This window comes from Sturnira hondurensis, unplaced genomic scaffold, assembly GCF_014824575.4.
Source record: "Sturnira hondurensis isolate 20B ecotype Veracruz unplaced genomic scaffold, ASM1482457v3 Scaffold0000880, whole genome shotgun sequence".
In the NCBI taxonomy this organism is placed as follows: Eukaryota; Metazoa; Chordata; class Mammalia; order Chiroptera; family Phyllostomidae; genus Sturnira; species Sturnira hondurensis.
Window position 1 is genome coordinate 3,849,134 of NW_028073511.1, and position 17,269 is coordinate 3,866,402.

Here is a 17,269-nt window from a genome sequence, read left to right on the forward strand (position 1 = left end):
TTTTCCATTTAATATTTTCAAACTGAGGTTGATTTTGGATAGCTGAAACCACAAAAAGTGAAACCATGGATAACAGGGATTTCTAAAAACTTCTAAGTGAAGTTGATTATTTTTATAAATGTGGGGGCTGTCTTTTTATGAATTATTCATACCCTTTGATTTTCTGCAGGGTAGCTTCTTTCTTTTGTTCTTATTTATAATCATTCTTTATATACCAGAGAGAAGAGCCCTTTTTGCCATATGAGTTGGAAGTGTAATTCCCACTTAAGTTTTTAGGTGTTTTAGTCTTTGGCTTTATATTTTTTATTGTACAGAATTTTAAAATTTTATGTCATCAAATTGATCTATCTTTTATGACTTCTTTGTCTTATGACAGACTTCCCCCACTCCAAGATTATAAAAAACAGCTTCTTCTATGTGTTGGTCTAGTACTTAAAGGTCCTCCTCCCCCACTCCAACCCCATTTAACTCTTAGATTCATCTGGAACTTATTTTTGTGTAAGTTCTTTATATGGCTAACATTCTTTATATGGCTAACATTTTCCCCCTGATTTAGTGAGTGCACTCTCTCTCCCTCTCTCTGTATGTCTGTCTCTGTCTCTCTCTCTCTGTCTCTCTCTGCTCTCAGTCTCTCTCTGTCTCTCTGTCTCTGTCTTTCTCTGTCTCTCTGTCTCTCAGGAAGGACCAAATGGATCAGTGGATACACTGTGTTCTCTTGACTAAAGGTATTACTCAGTGTGTGTTGTCTCTGGAACAGTTTTAGAAAGGAGCTTTAATTTCAGAGTGGTAGTCAGCTCTGTGGGGCAGTGATTTCTGAACTCTTGGGGTGCCTGCCTACCGGGATTCTGTAAGAGCTCCAGCCCCTTTTCACCGTGACAGGTTCTCCTGTGGCAAGCTGCTGTTCCTGGGGGCAATGTGTCTTGCTTGAGTGTGTTGGGCCAAGAAGCAGCTTTTAAGCACTGATCTAGGGATTTCCCTTTAGAGGGGGACTTATGCAACTCACCTGTTGTCAGAGGCCCCTCTGGTGATTCCAGGGTTGTTACTTTAATGAGAGAAGAACCTTAACAAGAGTCCGGAAGTAAAGGGAGAACCTTTTCAAAGAAAACTGAGCTCTTCACTTTGGAGTCAGTTCCTGACTCTCAGATGGTCTTCCCTCCTTAGAGTCATGCTCAAACTGTACAGCTTCGCTCAGGTAAATGTGCTTTGGTAGGCCTTCCCTGGGGAAAGGAGCTGCGGGATTAAGCTATATTATGACTGGGTTTTGTCACTATGTAGAGCAGGTGATAGAGGGGTAGGGGTCAGTTCTTTTCATCTGAAACTGTTGGAGTCTGAAATGAGTGTGGCCCTTTAAAAAGCAGAATTCTCAGGGCACCCTAGACTATAAAGGCTCTCAGAGTTCTACCCAAGGGGGGCTAGTGGGGTAGGTCTGTCTGGTAGGACCGATGCCACTGCCTAGGGGTGGGTGTCTCCAGGCGTCCTGTCAAACCCAGTGTTGGAGCAGCCCGCGTGGTTGGGTTGGGGAAGGTGCACAATGGCTTTTAATCTCATTCACTGTTGTAAAATTGTTTTTTTTTAATTCGGGCTCCTCTGGTAGCTTGTCACTTTGATCTTTGGGGTAGCAAAGTCCCAGTGTGTCAAAAGTCCCAGTGGCAGTGACAGCTGGGCGGAGTGCCTGTGCTGACCTCCGTTCTCAGTTCGTTTGTTAGCCCCAGAGTCTCGTTTTCTAGCGGAACTAGGAACCGAGGGTCAAGTAGCGAGGGAAGCTAGGATAGCTGTGAAAGTGTCGTGGGGCTTGGCGGTTTTTCTCTTCAGGTTACTTTTCACTTACATTTGTATTGATTAGTTTGTTCCAGAGACTTAAACACTTAAAAAATAAATTTACAAAGAATATAGTGAAATTCTAAATAAACGGTCATGTTGAAGTAAAGAAATAATGTCCACTTTATACACCATAACTGTGTGATTTAGTCCACGTGATTGTGATGTCTGGGAGACAGGTGCATGGTACAATTATTACCGACAGCTAATGCAGTTCTACCACGTCCAATAGCAGGTTCAAGGGCAGTCTTTCACACGGATTTCTGCACATCTATTTAATGACAATTTTCCTCTTCTTCTTTCCTGGCCCATTATCACTCCTCAGAAGGGGTGTTGTAGCAGCGCAGCCATGCCAGCACACCATCAAGGAGCCCCACACCTTGGTCCTAACAGCAAATTTCTCTGTGCCCGCTGCCGGTTTCACAGTGTGAGCCGTGGACATTACCTTTTGATAACTTTGCCACTCTTTTCTTGCTCCTGTCTCACACATCTTCTCTCCTCTCCCCTGAAGTGTCCCTCAAATGGATTGTAATCACCCGGATCGTTCGGCAACTAAACGAATTCACCCACCAATGGGAAGGTCCCACATCAGGGGATACTTACCCCTTCCAGACCCTTCCAGAGGAAAGCAAGTTTCCTTCCATGTGGCAGGAGTCAGTTTTATGTTTGTTTGGCCTTGTGACTGATAGCATAAGCAACTTACGGGGAGCGGAGAGGAGATGGCAGCTTTAACAGAGAAAAAACATTTAGTCGAAATGATCCCTTCTGCCTTCTTCGGGCGTGTCCCTCTTGGCATCTCTTCAGGATTTCATTCCTTCTTCCAACTGCCGTTCACACACACCGCCCTTTCCAACTGCTGCAGAACCCTTGGCCCTGGCATTCCGTGCTGTAAACTATTCCACGCATGGCTCCAAATGGGCGTGAAGCAGTGTTGCCATGTGTCGGATCACTAGTGTAAGTTTAAAGGATCTGGGGATCTCTGGGGAGGAAGGAGAGGGGAGAACTGCTCCTGGAATTCGTCGGTTGCTCTCCTTTGAGCCAGAACCCAGTGATTGTGCTGGCTGAGCAGACGATGCTGGTGGCCGGGGAGGGCGAGGGCTCTGAGCCCAGTGCTGGGGTGGATGTGGGCTGAGGCTTTCTACTTTAGACATTCTAGTGTTGGGGTGTAGATTGTTTAGAATCAAACAGTTGGCAGCATGGCTGCCACGGGAGGAACCTGGGCCTTCGGGGCGAAGCCCGTAGCAGTGCTGCCTGGGACTATGGTGCGTCTTGTCTCAAAAAGTCAGAAGAGCTGGCTTTTCTGTTTTCCTAAAGATGGCTAAAATATGGCAAGAAATCTAGATTGCTCACCATGTTGGGAAACATCCAGTCACAAAATTTAAAGACCTCTGTATCCATGAGATTTCTCTCTAAAACAAATATTTTTTCTCCCCTTGTTCATGACACATTTTGAGGAAGTTACCGTTCGTGGTTTACCGCCCCTCTGGGGGATCTGGTGTGAGGGGTTGCTGCCAACTCTCCTTGATTTGTCCAGATTCCTTTCTGACTTGTAAGTTAAGGACTTGAATGCAATTAAAACTATTTAGATTGAACACTTAATCTCTCGAATGATCAAAAAAATAAAGCCCCCTTAGTAATAAATAATTAGAGGAAAAACTCAAATGAAGTACAGTTATTGATATGGGAAAATATATAGTATATTTGTATGTTTCATGGATGCTACTGGCTTTAATCTACTTTGCTAAAACAGTATTTTTTTATTCCTTTTCTTATAGTTGTCATGGATGATGATGACGACTCGTGTCTCCTTGATCTTATTGGGTAAGACTCTTGTTCAAACTCAGGGCACATCGAATGTGTGCGGTTTGCTCTACTAAAGCTACCTAATAAGCCTATTAAAACCAGATGGGTTTTTTAAATAAATATTAATCATCGTAGTGTGGATTAACAAATAGTCTTGAATATGATAGGGGTCATAATTAGGTAATGCTTTATTTATCCTTTATTAAATTTATTTTCTAACAAGTCCCAGTAGGCAGAAATGAGAGATAATAGGAAATAGAGAAACATCAAAAAATAAATAAAAAGTAAAACAAAAAAAACACTAATAAAATTGTTTTAAAATAGGGAGATAATTTACTCAGGCTAATTTGTCATTTTCTTTTACCGTAGAAAAAATAATCTTAAATATAGGTAACATATTTATTGTTGCTTTCCCCCTTTTATTGTTTTCTAGAGACCCACAAGCATTGAACTATTTTCTACATGGACCTAGTAATAAATCTGTAAGTAATTCTTAGAACATCACAGATACAAATTTTGTTTCTTCTGTACAGTTAAAGTAATCACTCTGTTGAATTTATACCTTTGCAGAGCAATGATGACTTGACTAATGCAGGATATTCTGCAGCCAATTCAAATTCAATTTTCGCCAACTCTAGTGTGAGTATTAGAAACCGAATGCAGTGACCAAGTGTTTCTGTCTCGTTCATGCCTTGTGAATTGAGGCTTTATTTGCCTTTGTATCATGGTGAGAATTATTACATTGTCTTTTGTAATTGACACCAAAGGAAAATCTATTGAATTATATTAGTACCTTCTACTTTTAACTTAGTCAAGACAAGGTATATGAGATTTATTTTGCCATCTTCCTAAGCTCTCAACTTTTTAAAAACTGACTCAAATGTTATAATCTAAGAAAGTAGTATTATAATGTTTTGCACCTTGTTTACATAGCTTTAAATAAATTATTCTTAATTGTAGTTACTTGCTAAACATTTTCGTCTTAAACAAGAAAAAAATAATAACTGAAACTTACTAAGCATTTAGTATAGTATGTTTGTGGCACTGACGGGTTAACATAATTAACTTCCTTAATCTTCACAATAACTCCATGAAGTAGCTTCTGTTACTGTCATTATGTTATAGATGAGGAAACCAAAGCACAGAGAGGTTAGTACTCCCCAAATTATGCAGCCAGGACTGGCAGAGCAAGGGTTCTAACCCAGGCCCCCGGGTTCTAGAGCCCATATTCTTAAGTTCCTGGAGCATCTAGACAAGAAACCTGACCTGGAGAATAGGGGATTCCTGCCTAGAGGCTGTATCCAAATTACTATGTTTAAGCCTATGTTCTTCAAGTCCTAAGATGGTGTCCAGCTAATGGGGACCACATTAGTCCCCTTTCAACTATGGATTGATTGATTGAGGGTAGAAAGAGCCAGTCTTGTCTTTTCAATGTAGTTCTTCCCATCATCTAGCCTCCAACATCTTATTAGCCTAGGGCTGAGAATATCCACAGTTTGCACATTGGACCACTCATTGTTTGGTTTTAGACCACTCATTCTTGAACTGTCTACCTTTTTTTTTCTTCACCTTTTAAAAAAAATGTTTTGATTGTGTTAGATATGTCATAAAATTTTCCATCTTATTTAATTGTACAGTTCTGTAGTGGTAAGTACATTCACACTGTATTCACTTTATTTATTTATTTATTTTTTAGAGCGAGGGGAAGGGAGGGAGGAAGAGAGAAACATCAGTGTATAGTTGCCTCTTGCACACCCCCTACTGGGGAGGGGCCTGACCTGCAACCCAGGCATGTACCCTGACTGGGAATTGAAGCTGTAACCCTTTGATTCACAGGCTGGTGCTCAATCCACTGAGCCACAGTAGCCACGGCTATTTATTTATTTACTTATTTATTTATTTAAAATTAGAGACAAGGTAGCCTTTTAAAAATGTATTAACTGATTTGAGAGACAGAGACAGACAAAGAGAGTGAGAGAGACATCAATTTGTCATTCCACTTCTTTATGCATTCATTAGTTGATTCTTATGTGTGTCTTGATTGGGGATTGAACCTACAACCTTGGCATGTCAGGATGATGCTCTAACCAACTGAGCTACCCAGCTGGGGCCTATCTTCACCTTATTTTAAATAGCCGTTGATTCTGTATCTTCTTTTTTAATAAGGGAAAAAAATCCACCTTTATTCATTTACTTTTCATAAGTTTAAATCCACGAGGAGTACAGCATTGCACAGATTCTGTGTCCAATGGCCTTAGCAGGAAGGTGGCTTGGGAATTTGGCAAGAACCATCTCACTGTTTCCATGAGCACAAGTTCCCTTTCCCCAGAATGCCCTGGTTTTGTTTGATTTGCCACAAGGAGTCACTACGTTGTCCTTTGATTTTTACACATAACCATATTTCTTGCCTAGATGGAATTCAGTTTCATCTGGAGCACAGTCACCTTCGTTTGCAGAAGAGCTGTGTGCTCCCTCTGGTTCCAGAGACCCTGCTTATAGCCAGCAAAAATGGCCTCGGACCACAGCCTTCCAGACATGTTTGTCTTATAGAGTCCTGCTTCCAGCAGGCTTTAGAGGCTCCAGGATGATGGATAGAGTCCATATCTTTTCTCTTGTAATGTCGACACACCCCAGGAAAAACTGCTGGCCGATGGAGTACACCTTATTTATCAGTGACCATATGCAGTTCTCTGTATATGCCCATGTTGTCGACTCAAGTTGGAATGCTTGTTCCTTAAGGATACCTTAAGGACAGAGGCTAACACGTAACTGGGTGCTGGATAAGTAAATGTTGATAGACATTTTTGAATAGGACACTGAAGTAGGTGGGGTTTTTTTAAGATTTTATTTATTTAGTGTTAGAGAGTGGGGAAAGGGAGAAACAGAGAGAGAAACATCATTGTGTGGGAGAATCATCAATTAGTTGCCTCTCTCATGCCCCTAACTTGGCCCACAACCCAGGCATGTGCCCTGACTGGGAATCAAACTGGTGACCTTTTGGTTTGTGGGACAATGCCCAAACCACTGAGCTACACCAGTCAGGGCTAAAGTAGTTTTTAAAGCATTATAATAAACTAATTACTTCGAAGAAATCAGATGACCATTTACTCATTTTATGTGAGAAGCTTGTTTTTCCTGGCCTGGTCTTGCCTGGTGTGGTAGGAGTTAGAACTGGGGAAGTTCCAAGAAATCTTGAAAGACAGGGCTGACTCTGGGATACCTTTTGAACCTCTAACAGAACAATACCCTGAACTCCCAAAACTCACCTAGACTCCTGTAGTAAAAAGGGCTAGATATGGCTATCTCCTCGACACACACACACACACACACACACACACACACACACACACTCACACTGGTCTGAGTCCCCCTTGGACTAGAAGCAATCCTGAAAATTAAATTCTATGCCAGTATCTCAAAAAAGGAAGCTAAACTCTAGGTAGTTATCACTAAGTTACTGTTACTTATTTATTTTCTACAAAATAGTTTATCAGGGCAGTGAATGTACACAATTACAAAAATAACATTCAACCTCATTACTTAAAAAATTCCCTGTCAGCCCTAGCTGGTGTGGCTCAGTGGATTGAGTGTGGGCCTGTGAACCAAAGGGTCACCAGTTCGTTTCCCAGTCAGGGTACATGCCTGGGTTATGGGCCAGGTCCCTAGTAGGGGGCACATGAGAGGCAACCAAACATTGATGTTTCTCTCCCTCTCTTTATCCTTCCCTTCCCCTCTCTCCACAAATAAATAAATAAAATCTTTTTTTTTTTAAAAAGCAATACACTACCAGAATAAGATGAGCAGTTTGGAGAGCTGTGCTTGAAAAGCAGACTGTATACTTTATTCCTACTCAAAAGTGAGATTAGTTTTTTTTTATAAGAATCTCTTTCAAAGGTTGGATATGACATGTAACACATTGCTTTTTATTTTTATTTTTAGAATGCTGATCCTAAGTCATCTCTCAAAGCTGTGAGCAACCAGCTTGGAGAAGGGCCCAGTGATGGACTGCCACTTTCAAGTAGCCTTCAGTTTCTTGAAGATGAACTTGAGTCTTCTCCTCTTCCTGATCTTAGTGAGGACCAACCTTTCGACATTCTTCAGAAATCCTTGCAGGAGGCCAATATCACTGAACAGACGTTGGCAGAAGAGGCATATTTGGATGCCAATATAGGTTCAAGCCAACAGTTTGCACAAGCTCAGCTTCATCCTTCTTCATCAGCATCCTTTACTCAGGCTTCTAATGTTTCTAATTACTCAGGTCAGACGCTGCAGCCTATAGGGGTGACTCACGTGCCTGTTGGAGCATCGTTTGCAAGCAATACAGTGGGTGTGCAACATGGCTTTATGCAACACGTGGGGATCAGTGTTCCCAGCCAGCACTTATCCAATAGCAGTCAGCTTAGCAGTTCCGGTCAAATACAGTTAATTGGGTCATTTGGCAATCAGCCTTCCATGATGACTATTAATAACCTAGATGGATCTCAAATCATATTGAAGGGCAGCGGGCAGCAAGCCCCATCAAATGTGAGTGGAGGGCTTCTGGTTCATAGACAGACTCCTAATGGCAACTCTTTGTTTGGGAACTCAAGTTCCAGTCCTGTAGCACAGCCTGTTACCGTTCCATTTAATAGCACAAATTTTCAAACATCTTTACCTGTGCATAATATCATCATACAAAGGGGTCTTGCACCAAATTCAAATAAAGTTCCAATTAATATCCAGCCAAAGCCTATCCAGATGGGTCAGCAAAGTACATACAATGTAAACAATCTGGGAATGCAGCAGCATCACGTGCAACAAGGCCTCTCTTTTGCCTCTGCAAGTTCACCCCAGGGCTCAGTGGTCGGTCCACACATGTCTGTGAACATCGTCAACCAACAGAACACAAGAAAACCAGTCACCTCACAGGCAGTGAGCAGTGCTGCAGGCAGTATCGTCATTCATTCTCCCATGGGCCAACCTCACACACCCCAAAGTCAGTTCCTCGTACCTACAAGCCTCTCTGTCAGTTCCAACTCGGTACACCATGTCCAGACCATAAATGGGCAAATTCTTCAGACTCAACCTTCTCAGCTCATTTCTGGCCAAGTGGCCTCAGAACATGTCATGTTGAACAGAAACTCATCCAACATGCTCAGGACCAACCAACCATATTCCGGACAGATGCTTAACAACCAGAACACCGCTGTCCAGTTAGTGTCTGGGCAGACGTTTGCTGCATCTGGAAGTCCAGTGATAGTCAATCATGCCTCTCCTCAGATTGTTGGTGGACAGATGCCCTTGCAGCAGGCATCACCAACAGTATTACACCTGTCACCTGGGCAGAGCAGTGTCTCCCAAGGAAGACCGGGCTTCACCACCATGCCCTCAGTGACAAGCATGTCAGGACCCAGTCGGTTCCCAGTCAGCTCAGCCAGCACTGCCCATCCTAGTCTTGGTTCTGCGGTTCAGTCGGGTGCATCAGGATCGAACTTCACAGATCAGCTGGCCCAGCCAAACAGGACTTCGGTACCGGTCAGTGTGTCTCATCGTCTTCCAGTTTCTTCTTCCAAATGTACCAGCACCTTCAGTAACACACCTGGAACGGGAACCCAGCAACAGTTCTTCTGTCAGGTATGTTCCCTTTATCAAACAAATGCCTGGATAATTACAAAGTGGAAAGGTAGAAATTGTATGTAATATAAATTCTGTGTGTATAAATTCTGTTTGTGTTTAATAGTTAAGTTTTACCTTACTTCTGTAGACTTAAGTTTCCTCATCAGTGAAATGGACATAATAATACTGCCACCCACAGAGTTATTTGAAGGATTAAATGAGATAATCCGCAGGAAGCGTTCAGCATAGTCCCTGGCAAATAGCCAGCTTTTGATAAGCGCCGAAATTTAACATAGGACAGGTCCTCGAGTAACACCGTTTCATTCCACGTTGTTTTTTTTACAATGATCAACTTGCATAGGAACTTAACCCTTTTCTTGTTTTGTTTTCTTAAGTTGTTTTATTCATTATTCTATTATAGTTGTCCCATTTTATTTTCTCCTTTATTCCCCTCCACCCTGCACCACCCCTCCCACCAGCATTCCCCCCCTTTAGTTCATGTCCATTGGTTGTACATGTAAAGTTGCTGGCTTCTCCATTTCCCATACTATTCTTAACCTCCCCCTGTCTATTTTGTACCTGCCAGTTATGCTTCTTATTCCCTGTACATTTTCCCCCATTCTCCCCCTCCCCATTGATAACCCTCCATGTAATCTCCATTTCTGTCATTCTGTTACTGTTCTAGTTGTTTGCTTACTTGATTTTTGTTTTTGCTTTAGATTCAGTTATTGATAGTTGTGAGTTTGTTGTCATTTTACTGTTCATAGTTTTCTCTACTTCTTTTTCTTAAATAAGTCCCTTTAACATTTCATGTAATAGGGATTTGGTGATGATGAACTCCTTTAACTTGACTTTATGTAGGGAGCACTTTATCTGCCCTTCCATTCTAAATGAAAGCTTTGCTGGATAGAGCAATCTTGGATGTAGGTCCTTTGCCTTTCATGACTTGGAATACTTCTTTCCAGCCCCTTCTTGCCTGCAAGGTTTCTTTTGAGAAATCAGCTGATAGTTTTGTGGGCACTCCTTTGTAGGTGACTGTCTCCTTTTCTCTTACTGCTTTTAAGTTCTCTCCTATTTTTAATCTTGGGTAATATAATTAGGATGTGCCTTGGTGTGTGCTTCCTTGGGTCCAACTTTGGGACTCTCTAAGCTTCCTGGACTTCCTGGAAGTCTATTTCCTTTGCCAGATTCAGGAAGTTCTCCTTCATTATTTTTTCAAATAAGTTTTCAATTTCTTGCTCTTTCTTTTTTCCTTCTGGCACCCCTATGATTCAAATACTGGAACATTTAAACATGTCCTGGAGGTTCCTGAGCCTCTCCTAATTTTTTTGAATTCTTGTTTCTTCATTCTTTTCTGTTTAGTTGTTTGTTTCTTCCTTCTCGTCCACTCCCTTGATTTGAGTCCCAGTTTCCTTCCCATCACTATTGGTTCTCTGTAAATTTTCCTTTATTTCACTTAGCGTAGCCTTCATTTTTTTTCATCTAATTTGTGACCAAATTCAACCATTTCTGTGAGCATCCTGATCACCAGTGCTTTGAACTGTGCATCTGATAGGTTGGCTGTTTCTTGGTCACTTAGATGTGTTGGCTCTGGGGCTTTGATATGTTCTTCAACCATTTTGCGGGGAGCAGTTCTGGTCGCACCTGTTATATAGTGAGGGACGGAGCCTTAGGTGTTCACCAGGGCGGGGCAACCCAGTCTCTGGGTTGTGATGCTATATGTGGGGTCAGGATCCAAGAGGGAACAGTGGCACTTGCTCAGCTCTCTGCCGGATTTCAGTCCCTTCCACCGCTTCCCCCAAGCAAATTGGGCCCTTCTGGTGCTGATTCCCGTGTGAGTAGGTTTGTGTACGTTCTAGGACCCTACGGGTCTCTCCAACAAACTCTCCTGTGGGGCTGGGAGTCTCTCCCTGCACCTCAACCCCCACAGGTGTTTTCAATCAGTGTTTTAAGGCCTTATTTCCTGGTGCTGAGACCCTGGGTTGTGCGGTCTGTCTTGCTCCCCAGTTTCGCCTGGTTTATCCGCATGCGAATGTGGGGCCACCCTGTCAACCAGCCACCTTGTGCGCTGGCTCCCCTCCACAATCCACCGCATCGCTGCAAGCCCTCTCCTCCTAGCTGCCCAACTCCGCCCCTTCTACAGGTCTGGATAAGTGTTTCTTCTTTTATTTTCCTTTTTAAATTTTTGTTTATTTCTTTTTAGAAAAGGAGGAAGGGAGGGAGAAAGAGAGAGAGAGAAACATCAATGTGTGGTTGATGTGGCCCCCACTGGGGACCTGGCAGGCATGCGCCACAACTGGGAATTGAACCAGCAACCCTTTGGTTCACAGCTTGCACTCAATCTGCTGAGCTACACCAGCCAGGGAAAATGTTTCTTCTTTAACTCCTTGGTTGTCGGACTGCCATACAGTTCAATTTTCTGTCGGTATTGGTTGTTTTTTGTTTCTAAATTGTTGTTGTCCTTATTTTGGTTGTGCGAGGAGGCATAGTGTGTCTACCTACGCCTCCGTCTTGGCTGGAAGTCCTCTACAGCCACATATTTTGAGGCTTTCTTTTTCCCTGCTTGACACCTGGGTTGCGTAGTCTGTCTCGCTCCCCAGGTGTTCCTCCTGGCTTATCCGCCTGTGCAAATGTGGGTCCACCAGCTGCCGCCTCGCCCATCTGAACCTCCAGCTGCCACCTTGCCATGCATCCTCTTTGCCCCCATTATCTATCTCTGTCCCTCCTCCCAGTCTAGGTGAATGTTTCAACTTCTTGTTTGTTGGACTTCCATACATTTCGATTTTCCGGAAGTTCTGGTTGTTTGTTGCTTTTAAAATTGTTGTTCTTCTTCGGTTGTGTGAGGAGGCAAAGTGTCTACCTATCTGGCCTCCATCGTGGCTGGAAGTTTTTTTTTTTATTTTTAGAGAGAGGGGAAAGGAGAGAGAAGGAGAGAAATATCAGTGTGTGGTTTCCTCTCACATTCCCCCACCTAGGGACCTGGCCCACAACCAAGGTATGTGCCCTGACTGGATTTCAAACCAGGGATCCTTTGGCTTACTAACCAGCACTCAATTCACTGAGCCACACCAGCCAGGGTTTAACTCTTGTTTATATCAATTAACGTGTGGTGAACCTCATTTCATTATACGGCATGTCACTTAAACTTGCAGAACCTATCAACAACTTTTTTTTTGTTTCTTTTTGTTTTTTAATATATTTTATTGATTATGCCATTACAGTTGTCCTATTCCCCCCTTCATTCTCCGCCACCCTGCATACCCCTCCTCCACCATTCCCCCCTTTAGTTTATGTCCATGTGTCTCAAGTTCTTTAGATTCTACATTTCCCATACTATTCTTGCCCTCCCCCTATTTTCTACCTACTGTCTATGCTATTTTCTGTACCTTCTCTCCCCTTCTCCTCCTCCCTCTCCCCTGTTGCTAACCCTCCATGTGATCTGTTTTTCTTTCATTTTCTTTTTTTAAAATATATTTTATTGATTATACCATTACAGTTGTTCTATTCCCCCCCCTTCATTCCCCTCCACCCACACACTCCCTCCCCCACCATTCTCCCCCCCTTAGTTTATAACCACGTGTCTCAAGTTCTTTAGATTCTATATTTCCCCCACTATTCTTGCCCTCCCCCCTATCTATTTTCTACCTACTGTCTATGCTATTTTCTGTACCTTCTCCCCCCTTCTCCTCCTCCCACTCCCCTGTTGCTAACCCTCCATGTGTTCTTCATTTCTATGGTTCCACTCCTGATCTAGCTGTCCTCTTGGTTTGCTTTTGTTTTAGGTGTGGTTGTTAATAACTGTGAGTTTGCTGTCCTTTCACTGTTCATATTTTTCATCTTCTTTTTCTTATATAAGTCCCTTTAGCATTTCATATAATAAGGGCTTGGTGATGATGAACTCCTTGAACTTGACCTTATCTGAGGAGCACTTTATCTGTCCTTCCATTCTAAATGAAAGCTTTGCTGGATAGAGCAGTCTTGGATGGAGGTCTTTGGGTTTCATGACTTGAAATACTTCTTTCCAGCCCCTTCTTGCCTGTAAGGTCTCTTTGGAGAAATCCGCTGACAGTCTTCTGGGCACTCCTTTGTAGGTGACTGTCCCCTTATCTCTTGTTGCTTCCAGGATTCTCTCCTTCATTTTAATCTTGGCTAATGTAATTATGATGTGCCTTGGTGTGTTCCTTCTTGGGTCCAACTTCTTTGGGACTCTCTGAGCTTCCTGGATTCCCTGGAAGTCTATTTCCTTTGCCAGACTGGAGAAGTTCTCCTTTATTATTTGTTCAAATAAGTTTTCCAGTCGTGGCTGTTTCTTTCCCCCTTCTGGTACCCCTATAATCCGTATGTTGGAACATTTAAAGATGTCCTGGAGGTTCCTAAGCCTCTCCTCATTTTTTTGAATTCTCATTTCTTCATTCCTTTCTGGTTGGATGTTTTGTTCTTCCTTCTGGTCCATTCCATTGATTTGAGTCCCAGTTTGCTTTCCATCACTATTGGTTTCCTGTGCATCTCCCTTCATTTCAATTAGTTTAGCCTTCATTTGTTCCTCTAGTTTGTGACTAAAATCAACCAATTCTGTGAGCATCCTGATCACCAGTGTTTTGAACTGTGCATCTGATAGGTTGGCTATTTCTTGGTCACTTAGAATTATTGGCTCTGGGGCTTTGAGCTGTTCTTGAGCCATGTTTTGGTCTGTTCGCACCTGTTATGTATGAGGAGCAGAGCCCTAGGTGTTCACCAGGGCAGGGCAACTCAGTCGCTGGGTTGTGATACTGTATGTGGGGGTGGGGTCAGAGAGGGGCAACGGCGGTCCCCTCTGCTGCTTCCCACTGCTGGGTTCTGCACGGTCTGTCTCAATGCTTGCTCCTTGGATGGTTTATCTGTGCGCACGAATGTGTGACCTTGGTCAGCCTGCCGCCTTGAGCCCTCACTGGGTCTGCCCGTTGTTACCCCACACCTGAGATCTGCTCACGGCTGCCTGCGTTCCTCCTATAGGCAACTTTAAAGTGTAGACTTTATATATATATTTGGTTGACTGTATTATTGGCATTTAAAATGAAAGCTTATTATATTTGTTACTTATTATAGGTTATTACTTATTATAGATTATAATAAGTATTACCAAAATAAGTATTATTACTTATTATAGATTAAATCTATATTTACTTATAGATCACTTATTATTTACTTAAATAATAATGTATAACTTACTTACCTATCATATAGCAAGCCACTAGGTCACATGACCATGTACTAGTTGTCACCAGTTCTTGGGTGCCAACCAGAAAGTCTCAGGGACTTGGTGTGACTGATCAGTGAATAACTGGTCTGCACCAGGGAGGTGCATATACACGGAGTGATTCAGGGCACTGTTATTTGACCAAGGACTAGAATCTGCTCTTACCATGCCATTGTGTAGGTAAATTAACTAAGGGCAGTCAGCTGAACCACATGAGGATTATGTTTCCGAACAGTCTCAGGTATCATCAGCTTTGGTCCTCACCCCCATCTGCCCATCTTAGCTTCCGGTCCCCACTCATTCCGAGTGCATTCCTTAGGTCCATTCCCCACCTGCTTTCACCCCATGGTCAACCCTCCCGAGTCCTCCATTGCTTTTGGTATCAAAGATGTGTGTGTATGTGTGTGTGTTTTGAAATAATATCAGACTTATAGAAAAGTAAAATTTGCAAGAATATTATAAAGAATTTTTACCCTGGCTGGTGTGGCTCAAGTGGGTTGAGCGCCAGCCTGAAAAAAGGTTGCTGGTTTGATTCCCAGTCAGGGCACATGCCTGGGTACAGGCCAGGTCCCCAGTTGGGGGCGTGTGAGAGGCAACGATCAGCATTTCTCTCACACGTTGATGTTTTTCTCTTTCTCCCTCCCTTCTCCTCTAAAAAGTAAATAAAATCTCTTTAAAAGAAGAATTATGTCCCCTTTACCAAGATTCCCTAGGTGTTAACTTCTACCACATTTTTTCATCCTCTTTGTGTCTCTCTTTCTCACACACACACAAGCAAAATTTTTTTTTTAGCCCTGGCTGGTGTGGCTCAGTGGATTGAGCGCCAGCCTGCAAACCAAAGGGTTGCTGGTTCGATTCCCAGTCAGGGCACGGGCCTAGGTTGCAGGACAGGTCCCCAGTTAGGGGTATGTGAGAGGTAACCATACATTGATGTTCTCTCCCTCTCTTCCTCCCTCCCCTTCTCTAAAAATAAATTAATTAAATTAAAAAAATTTTTTGAGTAAATTGCAGGCATGTTGCCTCTTGACCCCTACTTTGGGCTTCAGTGTTTATTTTCTAAAAACTGGGACAATTCCCTACATGACCTTAGTATAATTATCAAAACCAAGAAATCAGCTTTATTACAATAGTATCATCTAATCTACAGAACTTATTCAAATTTAGTCAGTCTTCACAGTAACATCCCTTTTAGCAAAAAAAGAAAAATTATTTTGTGGGTTTTTTTGTGGTTCAGGACCCAATTCAGGATTACTGTCTAATTTTCTTGTCACATCGTTAAGTCTGGAAGTTTCTCTTTCTTTGGTCTTTCATGCCCTTTATATTTTTGAAGAGTACAAACTAATTATTTAATAGAATGTCCCTGAGCCCTGGCTGGTGTAGCTCAGTGGATTGAGCACGGGCCTGCGAACCAAACAATCGAGGTTCGATTCCCAGTCAGGGCACATGACTGGGTTGCAGGCCAGTTCCCCGCAGGGGCCAGTTCCCAGCAGGGGGTGCACGAGAAGCAACCATACATTGATGTTTCTCTTCCTCTCTCCTTCCCTTCCCCTCTAAAGAAAATAAATAAAATATTTAAAAAAATAGAATGTCCCTGAATTTGAGTTTCTCTGAAATTTCCTCATTAGACTTAGGTTATACATTTTTGGTAGGATTGCCACGGAAACGATGTGTCCTCACAATGGGGACTTGTCCCATTACTGGTGATGTTAACTTTGACCACTTGCTTAAAGTGGTATCTGGTGTATCTTACTATGTCCCTTCTGTGAAGTGGTTTGAAACTGTGTAGATATTCACAGTTTTGCTCATCAGATTTGCATATGCCAGTTTAAGCTTCCATTGATAATTCCTGACCAAGTCAGTTATTACCGAATCAGCTGTTCTTAGGATGGTCGCCAAATACAGATTTTCTAGTTCTGTCATTTGTTCTGCATTAATTGCTGGCATTGTAATCTACGGAAAACCTTTTGCTTCTCCTCCTTTTATGTTTGCTTATATCAGTATGGACTCACAGATTTCTATTTTATTCAATGGGTTATAATTTGTTACTATCATTTATTTTGATACTCAATTTAACTTGATGGCCAGTGGGCGCCCCTGTAAATTAGCCTCTGGCCTTTCCAACGTGTCTCCATTATGCTTGGAGCATGTTCCTCACTTTCTGGCAGAACAGGATGTTCCATGTCATCTTCTACTTGCCCCGCCCTGCCCTGCGCTGGAATCACCCCCTCCCTTAAGGAGCCCATTGCTTCTAGTGCAGAACAGTATTTATAAACCAAATTCTCAGCATTATGTATACATACTACTGAGGATGCCTCTGCTGGGACTTATGTGCATTACACATACCCAATATTTGTAGCTATTTATTTATCTATCAACCTGTATTATCTAGTCCATGTTGGTACGTCCATCTAATCCAGGACCTCAGGGCTCATTATTGAAGTCTCCTCCTTTTCTGTGTTTGTAACCCCCTGTTCTTACAGGGAGAAAGCTAGCCCCACAGCGTGTTTACTTATTTGCTTAATACAAGAATGTAGAGAGAATCATCTCAGAATTGCTGATCTATACCACTGTGAAACACAGACCTACTAATTAGACTTCAGTGTTGACTTACAATCCTGCATTTAGTCTAAAGGTATATAGTCACAATACTGTGTTTAAAAATTACTTCAGTCCTGGCTGGTGTGGCTCAGTGGATTGAGCACGGGCCTGCAAACCAGAAGATTGTGGTTCAATTCCCAGTCAGGGCACATGCTTGGGTTGCAGGCCACTTCCCGGCAGGGGACACATGATACATTGTGTGTCCTTGGCAGAGGCAAC

The 17,269-nt window shown here is 42.6% G+C and overlaps 1 protein-coding gene and 1 long non-coding RNA gene across 4 annotated transcripts in view; one reads left to right on the forward strand and one right to left on the reverse strand.

Annotated features, from left to right (window-relative positions):
* Positions 1–17,269, forward strand: part of BICRAL (BICRA like chromatin remodeling complex associated protein) — an 83,655-nt gene that overhangs the window by 36,292 nt on the left and 30,094 nt on the right. For 2 of the 3 annotated variants that reach the window (XM_037052884.1, XM_037052883.1), the window contains exons 3-6: positions 3,594–3,639; positions 4,055–4,103; positions 4,192–4,260; positions 7,561–9,234. In XM_037052884.1, coding sequence (XP_036908779.1) covers positions 3,599–3,639; positions 4,055–4,103; positions 4,192–4,260; positions 7,561–9,234 — 1,833 coding nt within the window. In that variant the 5' untranslated portion in view covers positions 3,594–3,598. Of the gene's footprint in view, positions 1–2,201; positions 2,773–3,593; positions 3,640–4,054; positions 4,104–4,191; positions 4,261–7,560; positions 9,235–17,269 lie in introns of those variants that run through there. The other variant, XM_037052892.1, reaches the window with a different exon arrangement.
* Positions 6,050–17,231, reverse strand: LOC118991614 (uncharacterized). Its single transcript, XR_005067455.1, has 4 exons — positions 17,221–17,231; positions 13,471–13,483; positions 12,866–12,868; positions 6,050–6,164 (listed from the first exon to the last, which is right to left on the reverse strand). It is a non-coding gene; the product is annotated as an uncharacterized LOC118991614 (long non-coding RNA).